Below are 15133 nucleotides of genomic sequence, written 5' to 3'. Positions count from 1 at the left end.
TGGCGCTCTGTCACACCCCCAAGGGCGGGCGCGCTCTCTCATTGGCTGTCTCGCCTCTCCTGCCCTCCCTCTCGCGCCTAACGCGGCGGGGGGAGTCACGTGACCCGACGGAGCAGCGCGGGAGGAGGGAAGGAGGATCCCGGTGTTCGGCGGGTCCCGGGATGCGGTGGCGGCTGCTATGGCTGCTCAGCGCCGCCGCCGGCTGCTGCTGCTGGGGTCCGGCTGCGGGCAAGACGCTGCGGGGTGGCTTCGCCAGCGCCGTCGCCCGCCGGGAGCCGTGGCGGCCCGTGGCGCGCTTCCAGTTCCACGGTGGGTGCCCCGAGGGCAGGAGAGCGGAGGAGCGGCTGTGCCGTCCTGCAGCGGGGCCGGTGGGGAAGGGGGCGGCTGTGAGGAGCCGCTGGAGCGCGGGGGGACCGGTGACGGTCAGAGGGGCCGCGGGGTGGGGAGAGGAGTCAGCCCTGCAGTTCTCCGTCCTTCCATCGCTCTCTGTTTCCCTCTTTTCCTCCTTCTCTGTCCTCCGCCGGATCGTGCAACAGGTCCGGTCCGCTGTCCAGGCAGCACCGGAGCGGGGCCGGGGATCCCGGCCAGCGGCAGGACGCGGCCGGAGCGCGGCGGGACGGCCCCGGGCGCTGGGTGCGGGAGTTGGCAGCGGCCCCGCGCTGTGGGTCACTGAGGGGAGCAGGGCTGCGCCTCCCTTCGCCTTCCGCAGCCTGGTGCGGACACTCCCGGCCCAGTGTCCTCACTGCGACACGCATCGCTCCTTCCCTCTTGGAACTCCACCAAATGGCAGCGGTGCTTAACGTCCCTCTGCCCCGTCGCTGTGGGGTCTTGGTGACGCCGCGCATCAGGATGTAAAATTCTCACCTGGTTATTCCCAATGGCTTTTCTTTCCCTTGTTACTAACTCCTCGTTAGTAATAATTTCAGATTATTAGTTAGTAATTACTTAGTAATAATTCCTGGCTGCCATCCTGCTGAAAGAGAGCCCTAGCAGTGGCCCACTGTGCTTGCAAGAGTAGTTTTATTTTACAGGACGAGATGTGTGTAACCATGGCAAGTGCTATGTCCAGCAAGACGGTGCTGGTCAGCCTGCTCTTCCTATGCGCTCAGCATTTCAGTAGCTTAGGCTATTTTTCTTTCCCATTGAGCTTCCTGGCAGAACAGTTCTGCGGGGTGCTTCAAAATCTAACGGGATGCAGGAAAGCGTGACATAAGCAAAACAGAGTTGGAGCGTGACCTTCCAGCACTGAATGAGAAATGATAGATAGGGTGGAGATAGCTTAAGAAGTGACTTGAAAGCAGTTAATTATCACTGCCCTAGAAGTTAAATGCAGAAGTGCTCTAAATAGATCTGAAGGGGAAAAGTGCACTGTTTAAATCTTATAGAAAATACTGTAAAAATTCAAGATGAGTGGTGTAGGTGTTCAGATATAATTTTATAAATTGATGTTGCATATTTGCATAGAAATACTTCTCTTTCTGCATGAATACCAACAACTATTTTGGGTATTAGTGAAGCTTTCTTTAGAGCCTTCTGTTAATATTTCAAAAACATAGCTTAACTGTGGTTCATATAACGTTTTACTGATTTTTCTTCTCCACTAAATTGCACCTTTTAATTTAGGATACTTCTAGGTTAAAGAAGTCTATGGCAATATAGGAAAGAAATTATGAAAACAAGTTTGAGGATTGTGGAATTCCTCAGGCAAGATAAATTTTGTCAAATGAGCTAGTTCTAAAATGACTGAAATATTTCTGTGTGTCAAGATGCAGCCTGTAGTGTCAGGACAAGGGGGAACAGTTTCAGACTGAAGAAAGTAGTTTTTAGATTAGCTATTAAGAAAAAAAATACGGTGAGGGTGGTGAGGCAGTGGAACAGGTTGTCCAGAGCTGTTGTGCATGCCCCATCCCTGGAAGACTTTAAGGACAGTCTGGATGGGGCTTTGAGCAACCTGGTCTAGTGGAAGGTATCCCTGCCCACAGCAGGGGGCTTGGAAACCAGGTGATCTTTCAAGTCCCTTCAAACCCAGGCCATTCTGCCATTCTATGATTTTACAGGTAGAGTGACACATTAGAGAGCACTTTTGAAGTTTGATTTTCTTCGCATCAATTTGATATCTGTCATCTATAATTAAGTATTTTAAATCTAATCCATCTGTAACGTGAAAGTCCATTTGCATGCATTCTTCTGTTGTCAGACTTAAGAGTTACCCTGTGATGCTCACAGTCATGCCACAGAGTTCATAAGATACTAGACTAGTTACTAAACTAGTTACTGAGTCTGTTGAGGTGCTGTCTTGAACTTGAAAACAATAAAATTTGGAGTGTGAGGGAGTAAGAAAAAAAACACATTATCTGGAAGTCTTTTTAAAAAGAGGGGGGAGGGAAGGCTGTTTGTAGTAGAGAAGGTTAATGACACTTGGGCTATGGTGAAGGTTTGTTTAAGTACCACCATAGAGAATTGTGCATTCACTGGTTTCTTAATGAGAGACATAGAAGTTGTTTCTGAAAGACCATAAATACTTTTATTAGGAACTAGTGGTAAAAAATTAACCATAACGTGAAGCTGTATTGCAGCTACTGATAAAAATCTGTGTCACACTATCTTTTTGCTTTTAACTTACATCAAGGCGGAATAGTTGATTTTATTTTTTAAATATCAAGGTGACCATGCTGTTCTGTGTGTCAGAATCAAGAATATAGCAGTAGCTGTGGCAAAAGCAGCTAGACTTCACCTCTTTCAAGCACAGGAATGGCAGAAGCTGGAGAACAGTGTCCAAGATCACAGCTGTACAGAGAAGTTCTCTAAAGCTCAGCTGACAAGTGAGTTAATGCTTGTTTTCCTCTTATAAAGTTACTGGTGTACTTAGAACTCTGTTACATTATCTGTGTGTTTAGAATATTCATTTCAGTGAATTTGCGCTTTGCATCAACTAGGACTTTGGCCACTTGCAATTAAACATACTACTAGGAAACAAAATTTCTTTCTTTGTATCACTTCAGAAGACATTGTTTGAAAGCTACAATTTAGTGTGCTGCTGGAAAGTGAAATCCAAACAATGGCTTTAGTGGGAACAGCCAAACTTCATGACCAGTTCCAGTTCATGCTTTTACATGTTCACAACTCAGAAGAGGTACATATTTGGCTGAAGTTTTCATTTAGTCATTGAGTACAGAGATATTTTTTTTTTAGCTCCTCTTGGAGTAAATGTCTTTCTTTTTGTTTTGTTTTTTTTTAATCTCAAGTTTTCCATAATATAGATTATCTTGGATACATGAGAGAATTTACAAAGAATACCATTGTACTAAGAAACTGAAGAACTAAAGAATCTGAATGTTTGGGACAGTCAGAAGTTTGAATTGTTTGAGTTGTGAATTGTTTGAATTTGAATTGTGACTTTCATTACAGTGGAGTGAAAAACAAATTATAGGCAAAGTGATGGAACCTGCCGCAGTTGCCGCTAAACTTCTGAAACAAATGCTTGTAAGGTGGGAGTGTGTAGCCCAAGTACAAAATAAAAGGGTAATTTTGTGCCTGTAAACCTTCTCTTTCACTACCTATAATAAGTCTTTCTTCTCTGCAAAAATAAATCTGCATCATCCTGCCTTACTTTATAACTTGCCTCCATTATAACTTAATGCTATTTCACCCTTTACTTTTATAGCTTGATATTTGTCACTGAATCTCACATTCAGCTGTTTTTAATATTTGAGCTAAGAGTTGTACCAGTATAGAATATGTAGATTGTCTTTTTGTCCCTTGTTTACAAAGGAACATTTCTCACTTGTCAGGAGGCTTCTCTTCTCCAGTTCCATGGAAATGGCATTTTTCAAAGCGGAGAAAACAAAAATAAAATTATATTTTCATGATAGGACAAATCTGCCATGCCTTGATGTATAAAACATGTTGGAAAATTTTTAATACAGTATCAAAGATGAGCTAATCAGAATAAAGCTTGAGTACCCATCTAAATGTGAAAGAACAGTAAAACACTGAAGGATTGAGTTATGTAACTAGAAGACAGACTGAAATAATATTTTTTGCATCATTTGTTGATCATAATGGTACTTAAAGCATAAAATTTCCTTTAAGAAATTAAATTAGTGTTAGAAGCTTCATTCATATGTGTTTTAAGTGAGTCCAGCTTCTCTTTTAAATAAACTTCCTTTGTGCAGTCAGAATCTCAAGAGTAGCAGAATGATCTGTAACATTTGTCACAGTCAAACCTTACACAGATGTCACTTCTAGGGATGTGGTTTCCTTACACTTCATCAGAGCTGGAAAAAGGTGCTGCTGGAATAACTGGCAGTTGGTCTGTCATTCCTGACTGTCCCAGCAGTGTACTCACTCATTTCTGCTCCGTTAGGAGCACCCTGACCAACTGGGTGAGTTGGATCTCTTTGCTGATCTTGGGCAAAATCAGTTGCTTTTCTATCTCTGAGTCAGTATATGGATTTGAGAGGAAACTGATTAAACACACTTTGTGATCCTTACTCTTGGTGCAAATAACACTGTGTCAGAACTCAGCTGAGAGGTGACATGGGAAGTAAAGCCACTCCTATCAGCTGCAGTTTGCCTTTCATTTGGACTAAGTATCATGTGCAATACTGGTTTGTCTGTTGTCCAAATCTGTGCTTCATGACACTTGCTGCAAGGAAACATACAATACAATTCTTCCTGGATGCTAATGTTGTTCAGCTCATACCTTAAGAGAACAGGAAATAACTTCTTTCAGTTGAAATACATTTACCAGAATTACATATAAGTTTTTCACAGGCAGGCTTCAAATTAGAAATTTACTCTAAATTTTGTCTGCAAAATATTTAGGGAAAATGAGTTTGTATGCTGTTTTATTTAGAAAGGCCTTTCACATAAGAAAAAAAAGGGTTTTTGTGGTTTTTTTATGAAATTTTTCTTCATCTTTAGCCATTGTCATCTTTACCTATTTAGGTGAATTATTCTGTTATTGTTATTTCTCCTGCAGAGAAATTATTGAGCTGGTTAGCTCTCAAGTTCAGTAGTCAATGTGACAATGCTTGTATTTCTTGCAGTTTCAGCCAAACATAGAGAGCCACAGGTTTCATTTGCATCAAGAGTTTGTTTTGAAGAAACTGTGCTTGGTTAACTGTTTTTTTAGGCAAAAGTGGTGGTTGTAATCTGATTTGAAATATGCAATTTGATTACACAATGGCTTCAGCTGTTAACTGTCAATTGAAATTGAGTATCTTACAGTTTGGGGAAGATCCTGTGAAATAATACTGATTTGCACCTTTTAAACATGCATGGTGTTGTTTACTGAGCTCACATGCAGCTGTTCCTGTTTGGTGCTCTTAATCTCTTTGAAAACAGAGTCAAATACATTTCATGAAGATATTTTTCATGCTGCAGAAATACCTGGTGGGTAGTACAAAATAGCTAGTTCGGTCTAGATCCAGAACTAGAGGATGGAAATGTGCTAAGCAAAGGAGATAGTTTTCACTTTCTGGCTTCTGAAAGGAGGGCGCCCCCCCAGCAGAGCTGAAAGGTGGGATGCAGTGTCCTCACTAACCCTTGCCTGCACCTACTTGAAACAAAAGCTGAAGTTGGAGGTCTGGTATCTGATGTTATGAATAGCTTTCAAAACTCAGTCTGTTTTCTACTGTGTATTGTTTATAACCTGTATATGATGCTGTGGATTTAAATTTTATCTTCATTCAAATATGTGTTTTCTAAAACCAAACTAATCAAGTATTTACTCGTATTTTTTTTTTTTTTCTTCCAAAGTGACTGTGAACCACACAGAGCAAAATCTGACAGTGTCCCAGATTCCTTATCCGGAAACATGGTATGTGTTTTATGTAGACAAGTTTACCTGCGAGGAGAATTATTCTGAATCCGAGGATATTCAGTTTGAAATGGTCTTACTAAACCCAGATGCAGAAGGGAATCCATTAGATCACTTTAGCGCAGGGGAATCTGGTAAGATTTTTTTTTCTTAAAATTAGATTTGTAAGTTAAGGATCTGATTATTACTCAAATCAGTACTTACTGTGCTTGTAAGAGTATGGGGAATGGATAGCAGAGCCACTTATATTTCATATTTTGTTTTCATACAAAGAGTAAGCTTGAGTTCATTATCTGTCATCAGAGAAAAATCCTTCCCTTTCCCTAGACTGACTTTCCAAAACTTACCTAACTAGAAGTGTAGATGTACAAGGAAAGTCATTTTTAAAATCTTGGCTGATATTTTGAACTTGTTGAAATCATAATCTTCCACTTGAATGTGAATTTAATATCTGACTTTAATTAGTTAGTGAAATACCTTAGGTGCGTGAAACTTGATTCTGTGTAACAAGAGTACATGCATGATGAAACATTTTGCCAGTACAATTTCAGTTAAGTGTTTAGATCTTTATAAGTGTCTTAGTCACACGCTGTAGATTAGGTTTGTCAGGCCTGATTTTGTTACAATTAAGAAATGTAATTTTAAGTCTTTAAATATTCAAAGAAGAACTCAAGATAGGAGCTAAAGAAATGCCTACATAAAATTGTATGCTTTGGGCAATCCAGCCTAATGTATTCTTGGTTGCAGTGAGTAGCATCACTGCTCTGGGAGGCCTCATCAACATGTCACTCACCTGGGTCTGTTGTGAGGCCCTGTAGGCTCAGTCTGCCTTCCTGTACAGAGTGAACTGAATCTACTGAGGATAGGCCTAATTGCTGTGCTCAGAATCAAATGCCCTGCTGTCGCTTATGGTCTCAAGAGAATATAGAGGGAACAAAGGCAGCTCAGTTTTTGAAAGGAAGAAAATACTCACTGGAATATTTAGCAGAATCTGCAAGAAAGTAGCACATCAATAATCTGGATTTCAGAGCTCATAATCAGACTTAGCTTCTCTCTTTAACTTCTTAAGTTCTACAGACTTGCCAGTTTTTATTTGGTGAATTTGTTCTTCAGAAGTGAGTTCTAGGTTAATTTGCGTACTCTCAAAGAGGAGTAATAGCTAAAGGAGTAATTGCTAAACCAAGGGGCAGAGCAGCTATACGGCATCCTAGAGTCCACTGAAGTGATGCAGGGACCTCCTACAGAGGCATCCGAGCTCTGTATTAATTTTGTAGGAAAACTGAGCACTTGGAAAGCTTATGTGCTGAGTAAGGAGGTGTGTAAATGTGCTGAATGTATGTATTTAGATCTAACAAGCAGGAAGCAAGGTGAGCTGTACATGCCATGCCTTTCGGAGTTGCAGAGGAGCACCTCGGTTGATTCAATATTAAAACTTGCATTGTTGCCATGAATCTTGAAGCTACATGCACTGGTCTACTTTTGAAAGAGCTGAGGAGCATTTAATCTCTCATTCTCTCTCTTTTTAAATTTAATTTTTAATGCATTTCTGGGAAATCATCTTTGCCATTTTCCCATAGAAACTTAGAATGAGAGGGTATCAGAAGATCCAGCTTCATTTCTTGCTTATTTCATTCGTACAACTAAAAATTATGTAGTTGCAGAAGGTTTTGGTTAGGTCTTCCTTCTCTTGAGTTACTTTAGGCTGTGGCCTGGCACAGGACATCTCAAAAAATTAAATGAATAATAAGGAAAGCACAGAAAAGAACTTGAGCTTGTCACCTTGTTATTGCCTTGAGAGATGAGGGGGGCCGACTTCTGACCGCTGGCAAGTAATCCTATTTTATATAGTAGGGGTCTTCTACATAAGACATGGTGTCAGTGTAATCTCGGATTTCTACAAGCAGCTGAACAGGTCGAATTTTGAAGAGCTTTGAAGAGATTTCAAATAATGCTTTACTTTGTCAGTCAGCTAGGTTCTTTGAAGGTCAGGAAACTTAGAGAAGGCAGGTTGAAAATTGTATTTTTTATAGTTGGTTTTCAGTGCGGCTTTCTCCTAACCCCTTTTGCTCTCAAACCAATAATCTACACTCTGTCTATGGTTGGAAGGAGCATTCTATCATAAATACTTAGTGTTTGTTAAAAGCTTTTTGATTTTCCTAAAGAGTTTTCCAAGGGTTCTCACTCATCATGGTGAGAAATAACTTTTACCTACAAAGTACTTGCCAACTTCAGTGCATATCTTTTGAAGCAGAAAGAAAGATTCAATCCAAACCACATACTTTTGTCATTGATAAATCATGCGTATGTATTGGTGTACAAAAGAAGTAGAGTGGCCTGGAATTTTTAAGGCTCTTTATTACCTAATGCTCTTTTTCTCCCATTTTCCTGTGTGTATGCCCAAAATGTTTAATTTCAGTCACAAAAGCTATAATGCTAGCTACTGTTTAGAACTCATACAGTTCTAATGCTTTTCAGCTCAGATATTGAAATGTATATACTTGCTCTTCACAATCTCTGGGTGGAGCTGACTGGAAGCTTTTACCAGAGTTATTTTGCTGCTGGAGACAAAGCTTTTATTTTTTAGAATATGATTCTATGGGCACCACTAAATTTCAAGGAAGGCTGGAGAAAGAAAAGTTTTCTGTGAGAAATGTTTGGTTTTGCTTATCTCTCATTGGCTTTGACCCTTTGGGAGCTCCTGATGCATTGCAAAGCTTACAGACAATAGAGAGGATTTCCAGGATCCAGGTCTTAAGGGGAGCATTTTACCAGACTACTGTCAGACTGAAAATGAGACAACTTAAGTTTTATATATAATATCCAAAAACAATTGGGGGAATATTTTTTTAGACAAGCGCAAAAAAATGTGTGCTAAGAACTAATTACTGTTTTCTGTGCTACTTTTCTTTATAAGTTTTCAGACTTGATCAGCAGTGCTTCTTGAGCTGCTATAAGTGGAGGAAGGGTGACACCCAGTGGTTAAAATTATTAAATAGAAGTCTGTCTGGGGTTTCTCTCACCTCAGATTGTGCCTTTACAGAATGAAACAAACAAGCAAAAAGAGCTAAAAATGAGTCCTTTAATAAATATATTTCTGGCTGATCAGATGAGCTACATTTGTGTGTGTATCAAGAAACTGTGTGTCACTTTATACTACACTGGTAATTGCTGCAAACCTCTCTGCTCAGAAAAGGTATTGGTGATTAAAAATGCTGTCAGAACAAATAATAATCGGTTCTCTGATAAAATTCACCGATTTTCTTGGATAAAATTAACCAGGATTTGGACATTTTATGTGTACTACCACTTTTGGGTAACAGTTGCTAAGTATTTCCTAAGGATTGTATTAAAAAAAAAACTTGCTGATTTTTTTTAGTTATTTGCTGCTAGTAGCAATGTTTCTCTGTAAAACTAAGCTGTATTTCTTTTTGTTTTCCACAGGATTACATGAATTCTTTTTCCTGCTTGTCCTAGCATACTTCATAACTGCTTGTATATATGCACAATCCCTGTGGCAAACTATTAGGAAGCGTGGACCTATGCATGGTGTATTAAAGGTGTTGACAATTGCATTACTGTTGCAGGCTGGTTCAGCTTTTGCCAACTACCTGCATTTCTCAAGGTACCTTTGCTCTTTTTCTGCTTTCAGTCTTTAGACTTGAAGAACAATGTGTTGTAAAGATCAGTATATGGTTTGCTTGGGAGGGATTGTGCCAAAATAAAGGGCTGACTTTTGAACCGTATCACTGCCTAAATGTACTTGTGAGACAGAACGCCCATTTAAGACACACCCACTTAAAAATACAACCTTTTTATTCTTTTTCAGTTATTCTAGAGATGGGATAGGAGCTCCTTTTATGGGAAGTCTGGCGGAATGTGAGTATGCCTGTCTCCTGTTTCTTACATATTCCTACCCATGAATCTGTATAATACATTAGCAAATGCTATTGCTGGACTTTACTATGATCTTGGATCATATAATTGGATTTTTAATATAACGTACTAAAAATTGCTCCTCCAGGAAAAAAATTTGTTTTATGTGTTTACAATAACTGTATTTGAAGTTATACATCTGTGATATTGTTTAGGATTTTTCAAAAGATTTTTTTTGTCTCAAAATTCCGTGCTACGCACACTTAGAAACATGACTATTACCTGAGCAGTTTTTTCTATACACTAAAGAGTTTTGTGGTGTTAGACCTAGAAAACCAAGCTTTTTAGGAAACTTAATCATATTCTATAGAATTTGTCATTTCATTAACAAATTTAACAATTATTAAATGGAAATGTACTTTACAGCACAAATTTTGTTATTAGCATGGTGCAAAAAAAAATGCTTATGAAGGTTTGATGCCAACAAAACATTTTTCTCCACTCTATATAGAAATTCCAAGTTCTCACTGAAACTGAATTCCTGTAGCATACCTTTCCAAAATGCACTAACGTATTCTTGTTCCATTCTTCATTCTCCATTGTTGTTGGGTAGTTTGGGTTTTTTTTTCTTCCCTTCAGTTCACATTTGAAGAATTGGGGGTTCATTCCAAGCAAATACATTTCCTTTTGACTGGCTTGAAGCACCCCAAGAAAGTAGTACTGCAGTTGTGTGATACTGTTGGGGAGTAACAGCCTATACAGAGAAGAATTTCCCTTTGTAGAGCTCATTTAGAAGGCTGCAGTTGGAATTATCAGCCTCTTGATGGCACCTGGCACCACAATAGTTGCCTCTTTCTTGTTTTAACCATTTGAGCTGGCAGCTTCTTGCAGCCACTCCAGCAACAGTGTTACTAAAAATTCCTTCTCACCTCCTGGAATGAAATAAAATGGAGAATATGGAGATAGTCATAACTCCTCCCCAGTGTTAACTATCCAGCCAGAACTTCAGAGAGAATAGCTTCACATTATATTTTTTTTTGTGTATGTGTTATAGTCAAAAAGCCCACTCCTATTTAGATAAGTAAAGATTATAATGAATATTATTTTTCAATCAGTAGCTGAATTTCTTAAATTCAGCTACAGAAGTTTTTCCTTTCCTGCTGTCTCTGAAGTTGGTGGTTTCCAAAACAGTAAAAGAGCAGAAGTAATATAAATGTGGAAAGCTTCAATGGCAGTTACAATTCTGGTGAATGGCTGATGGCAAGGACTATAGTTTGAAGGGGAAAGTTATACCATTTTTCCTATATGGCAACAGAAATCTGAGTTAAAAATAAATGTTAAAATTTCTATTAATTGCAGTGTGGCCAGAATTTCTAAAAACCTGTTCAGATACGATCTCTAGCAATTACTCTTTTCCTAGTATGATTTAGTCTTTACCACGTATAAAGAGCTGATCCACAGTCTAATTAACCACCTAGTCTAATCGCATAAATCACACAAATAATACTGGCACTCAGAAGCATTGCAAATGGTGTCCTTTTAACTTTTGGTAAGAGTAAAATATGAAAAGTCAAAGACTATTATTATGTCTGTTGAATAGTCAAAAAAGATGAATTGTGATGAAATCAGACAATTATGGTATCAGCTTAGTAATGTGACTTTATACTGACCCTGGATATTGTGGCATTATTGTAATCTTTAAAATTTTTCTCACCCTTGTTCCTTTTTAGCAAAGCATATGGAATGTCAAAGATTAAAGCTGGTTGTGAATTTTTGTCTTAGGTGAATTTATGTGGGAATCCACTTGAATGGTTACTACACTAAGCCGAGCAGTATCTGTATCCATGATATGACTGAGAGATGATGTCTGACTATATCTTGTAGGGCAGATTATCTTAAGGAATGACAGAAAAGAAAATGTTCCCTAGAACACACAGAATTACTCAGTCATTTTTCTAGTTTGGATTTTTGACACTGGCTTGGCATGCCTTTGGTTCATGGAACAATTCTTTTTCTAGTGAGTTCTGTCTCTTGATAAGGTAGCATTGGAAAATAATTCCATGATCATTTTTTTTGCCCACAATCAGTGCTGGTTGATTTTATTAAAGAATGATCAAGTTTACATTTGCTAAAAGCTCTTGACAGATCTTAGACAGCAAAGGGGTCTTAATACACTGAGAAGCATTTAAGCATGTAAACTTTGAGAAGACCAAGCATATCCCAGGAATTACATTTTGAAGTCTGTTTTATACCCTTCTTTTGCTGCTATTGCTGAGTGTCAGAAATATTGTAGATGATCTTTTGACACACTTCCCTTGTGCCCATATTAATTTCTGTAAAGTAGCAACATTTTCTGTGCCAGTATTTTTAGTAAATGTGGTATTTATCTTTTTTAATGCAGTCCAGTTGTATAAAATTTGAGCTTTACTTTTTTTTTGTGACAGAAATATTATTCATGTACCTGATAGTGTAAGTGAAAATTACAAATAAGGAACAAATTTAATTGAACTGAGAAATTTATGAAGTGAAAAAGAAAGCATTGCTGTGTGTAGTGCCCAATCTCTAGTTTCTGAATCAAATTTATAATTTACATTCTGAGTGTAAGAATTAATTTTTCTTTTACATCTTTGCTATGCCAGTACAATCAGATCCCAACACCAACTGTAAAATTGTTCATTAAGTCAAAAACTTACCAGGTCTAAAGCTAACAATCACCCAGAAAGAAATCTTCAGGTTTCATTACTGTCAGTAGTGCTGCAGCAAAGCTACAAATAAAGGCTTTAATATATTCTAGCTTAAAGTTTTCTTTATTCTGATGCAGCTTCAAACACAAGTTTGAGACACTGATTAAGAATGTAACTTTATGGAGTATGTGTTAATTGTTCCCAAAGAGAGGTAAAAATGGACATAGCAAAATGAAGCAAAGGTGATTTGCATTTAATAAAATGAAATACAGACAAGTTGTTGATCTAAATGAAGTTTGTGTTAGGGTTATTCATTATATTTTCCCCTTTAAGTATCTCAGAGTGGAATTTGTCCTAAATACTAGTGCTTTCTTCTGGAAGCTACTACATCCTCAAGACAAAGTGCAATTAATTCAAAGTACAATGTAACTATCTGATTTTTAAACAAAAGTTCTTTAGAGTGAAGAAAGGAGTTCATTTCATCATGTTGCATATTTGCACTGCGATTAACATACATATGATTTTAGTTCTTTAGCATTTATAAGTCTATTTATGCAGATGGACTTCTGTGCCCAGACTACTCTGACACAAGAGTGGGATTTGGAGAAATGTGGCACTGTGCCTACGTTCTTGCAGAACTGCAGCTTAACTGGAGGAAAGCTGATAGTGATCTGTTTGGTCACTGAAAACTCCACAAAATAACCATATTTTGTGGCAAAGCAGCCTCATCTAATCTAACTCATCAAAATTAAAAGGTGGTACAGAGGCATAAGCATGCATCCTCCGTTTGTGGGTATGTAGAACATTTCTATACAGGAAAAAACAAAATTTTATTTTTGTTGTAATTTTATTCATTTTTCTTTTGTTTTCAATAGTGTGTGACATAGTCTCACAGATACAAATGCTGTATTTATTGTTGAGTCTGTGTATGGGTTGGACAATAGGCAGAATGAGGAAATCTCATGGCAGACCTCTTCAGTGGGATTCCAGTCCAGCATCTACCGGCATTGCTGTAGTAGTTGTTGTTACACAGGTTTGTATTTCATATTAATTCTTACACTGAAGTAAGTATGCAGCTGCTATTAAGTATGACAGAACTGTGAACCAAATAATTTCAATATTTTAATTTTATGAGGGAGGGAGTATCAAGACTGGAAAAAAGCCCATAGCATAGTGTGCACCCAGTATGTCTAATAGGTAACACCACCTTCTCTTTACTTCAACAATTTAAGATGTAGCTTCACAGTATGTTTTTGTCTAGCAGTAAAACCACTTAAGAAGTTCCCACAGTTTTCCAAACTCCTGATTGTGTCAATTGTTTGTAGCATTATACTGTGAACCAGATAAGTGAAAGCAACCTAGATTGGGAAAAAAAAAAAAAAGTAAAAAAAATTTTTTTGCAGTCATTTTATTCATCTGATTTGTAATGTGGTCCTATAAGTAGTTGTAATCAGTACAGCTAAGGCATTGTGAACTACATTATGCAGGTTGACAATGAGCAGCATGGGAGGAAAGACAAGAAAAGCTGCTGTGACAAAGTCTTTGTCATGAAAAAAAGGGAATCATCAGTGCCCTCCTTTTGGAAACACTCAAATAGAATGTCTGATGGTCCTTTCAATCAATATAAGGAAGGGAATTCTTGAAAGGTTCATGTGCAGGATTGGTCTTGCAAATATACAAATGGTCTGACACATAATTTCATTCAAATATTTTCCATTAGTATAAATTAGAAAGTTAAGTAAACCAGTAACTTAAAAGTAAATTGTAATGGAAATCATTCAACCCTGGTGGTGTCTTTTGTAAACAAATTTTTTTAAATCACATCATAAAGACAAGAGAATCTAAAAACCATTGAGAAAGAAGAGCAGGGAGAAACTGGAGACAGTAATGAGGAAGAGATTATACTGAAGATTTTTGTGCCATTTGGGTAGTATCTGTAATTAGTGCTGCTTCTAGACTAAATAAGTGGACTTCTAGAACATTAAGAATAGCTGGGAGCTGGCATTTCTTGCTCATTAAGAATATAAACCAAAGGCTGTTAAGGTCAATGGGACTGTTGAAATGTAAAGATGGGTGTCAAAGAAAGGTGGAATGAACCTATCCAGCCCCAGAAATATTACATGCCGGTAGTAAAGAAGACTTCTAAAGTATTTAATTTCATTCATGCCTCTGCACTTGTGCATATGTATGGGTGTGTTAGTACTCTGCCGCTTGAGACTGGAAAATTTTTTGTTGTTTCCTTTTACTATACATAGAAAAGACACTCAGTATAATCAGCTTGATCTTATTTTGGTTCTTATTTATGGTAAAAGTGGGGCAGGCATTATACATATGCGCTGCTTCTCCCGAGACTGGTCCATTACACATCTTTTGGCTCTTGGAGCAGCACTGGAGCATTAGCACAAAGTTGTCTATCTTACTTTTACCGGTAAGGCACAGCTCTACCACGTCTCCTCCTAGTACCATTGGGAATGTCAGGTTCATCAGGAGTCTTATAGGAACACAGTATGGATATTGGAATACATCGTTGTCTTAAGTGGTTTTACACCCCATATCACTACACCTCCCATGTCTACTGTCTCCAGCAAAATTTCCCTCACACCAAGAGTATCCCTTCTGGAGAGGATATTTTCCATCTCACGGTTCAGTACGCACGAACGACACCTTCTGCTGGATTTGTTCTCCTTATTACAGAGTGCAGCTATTGGGCTCAGGAAAGAGGATTTAGACTGTATCACCTCTATCAAAGATG

General features: G+C 38.4%; 1 protein-coding gene across 3 annotated transcripts in view; it reads left to right on the top strand.

Moving 5' to 3' along the window:
• Positions 1 to 84: 84 nt before the first annotated feature.
• Positions 85 to 15133, top strand: part of GPR180 (G protein-coupled receptor 180) — a 29194-nt gene continuing 14145 nt past the window's right edge. For 2 of the 3 annotated variants that reach the window (XM_088051036.1, XM_005516441.3), the window contains exons 1-6: positions 87 to 309; positions 2664 to 2822; positions 5764 to 5958; positions 9266 to 9446; positions 9651 to 9700; positions 13257 to 13414. In XM_088051036.1, the coding sequence (XP_087907162.1) occupies positions 162 to 309; positions 2664 to 2822; positions 5764 to 5958; positions 9266 to 9446; positions 9651 to 9700; positions 13257 to 13414 (891 nt within the window). In that variant the 5' untranslated portion in view covers positions 87 to 161. Of the gene's footprint in view, positions 310 to 2663; positions 2823 to 5763; positions 5959 to 9265; positions 9447 to 9650; positions 9701 to 13256; positions 13415 to 15133 lie in introns of all 3 variants that reach the window. The other variant, XM_088051037.1, reaches the window with a different exon arrangement.

This window comes from Pseudopodoces humilis, chromosome 2 (genome assembly GCF_049639895.1).
Source record: "Pseudopodoces humilis isolate 2021_Gansu_Grassland_sample_001 chromosome 2, ASM4963989v1, whole genome shotgun sequence".
Classification (NCBI taxonomy): domain Eukaryota; kingdom Metazoa; phylum Chordata; class Aves; order Passeriformes; family Paridae; genus Pseudopodoces; species Pseudopodoces humilis.
The sequence above is the reverse complement of the archived record's forward strand: the minus strand, read 5'-3'. Positions and strand labels throughout refer to the sequence as shown.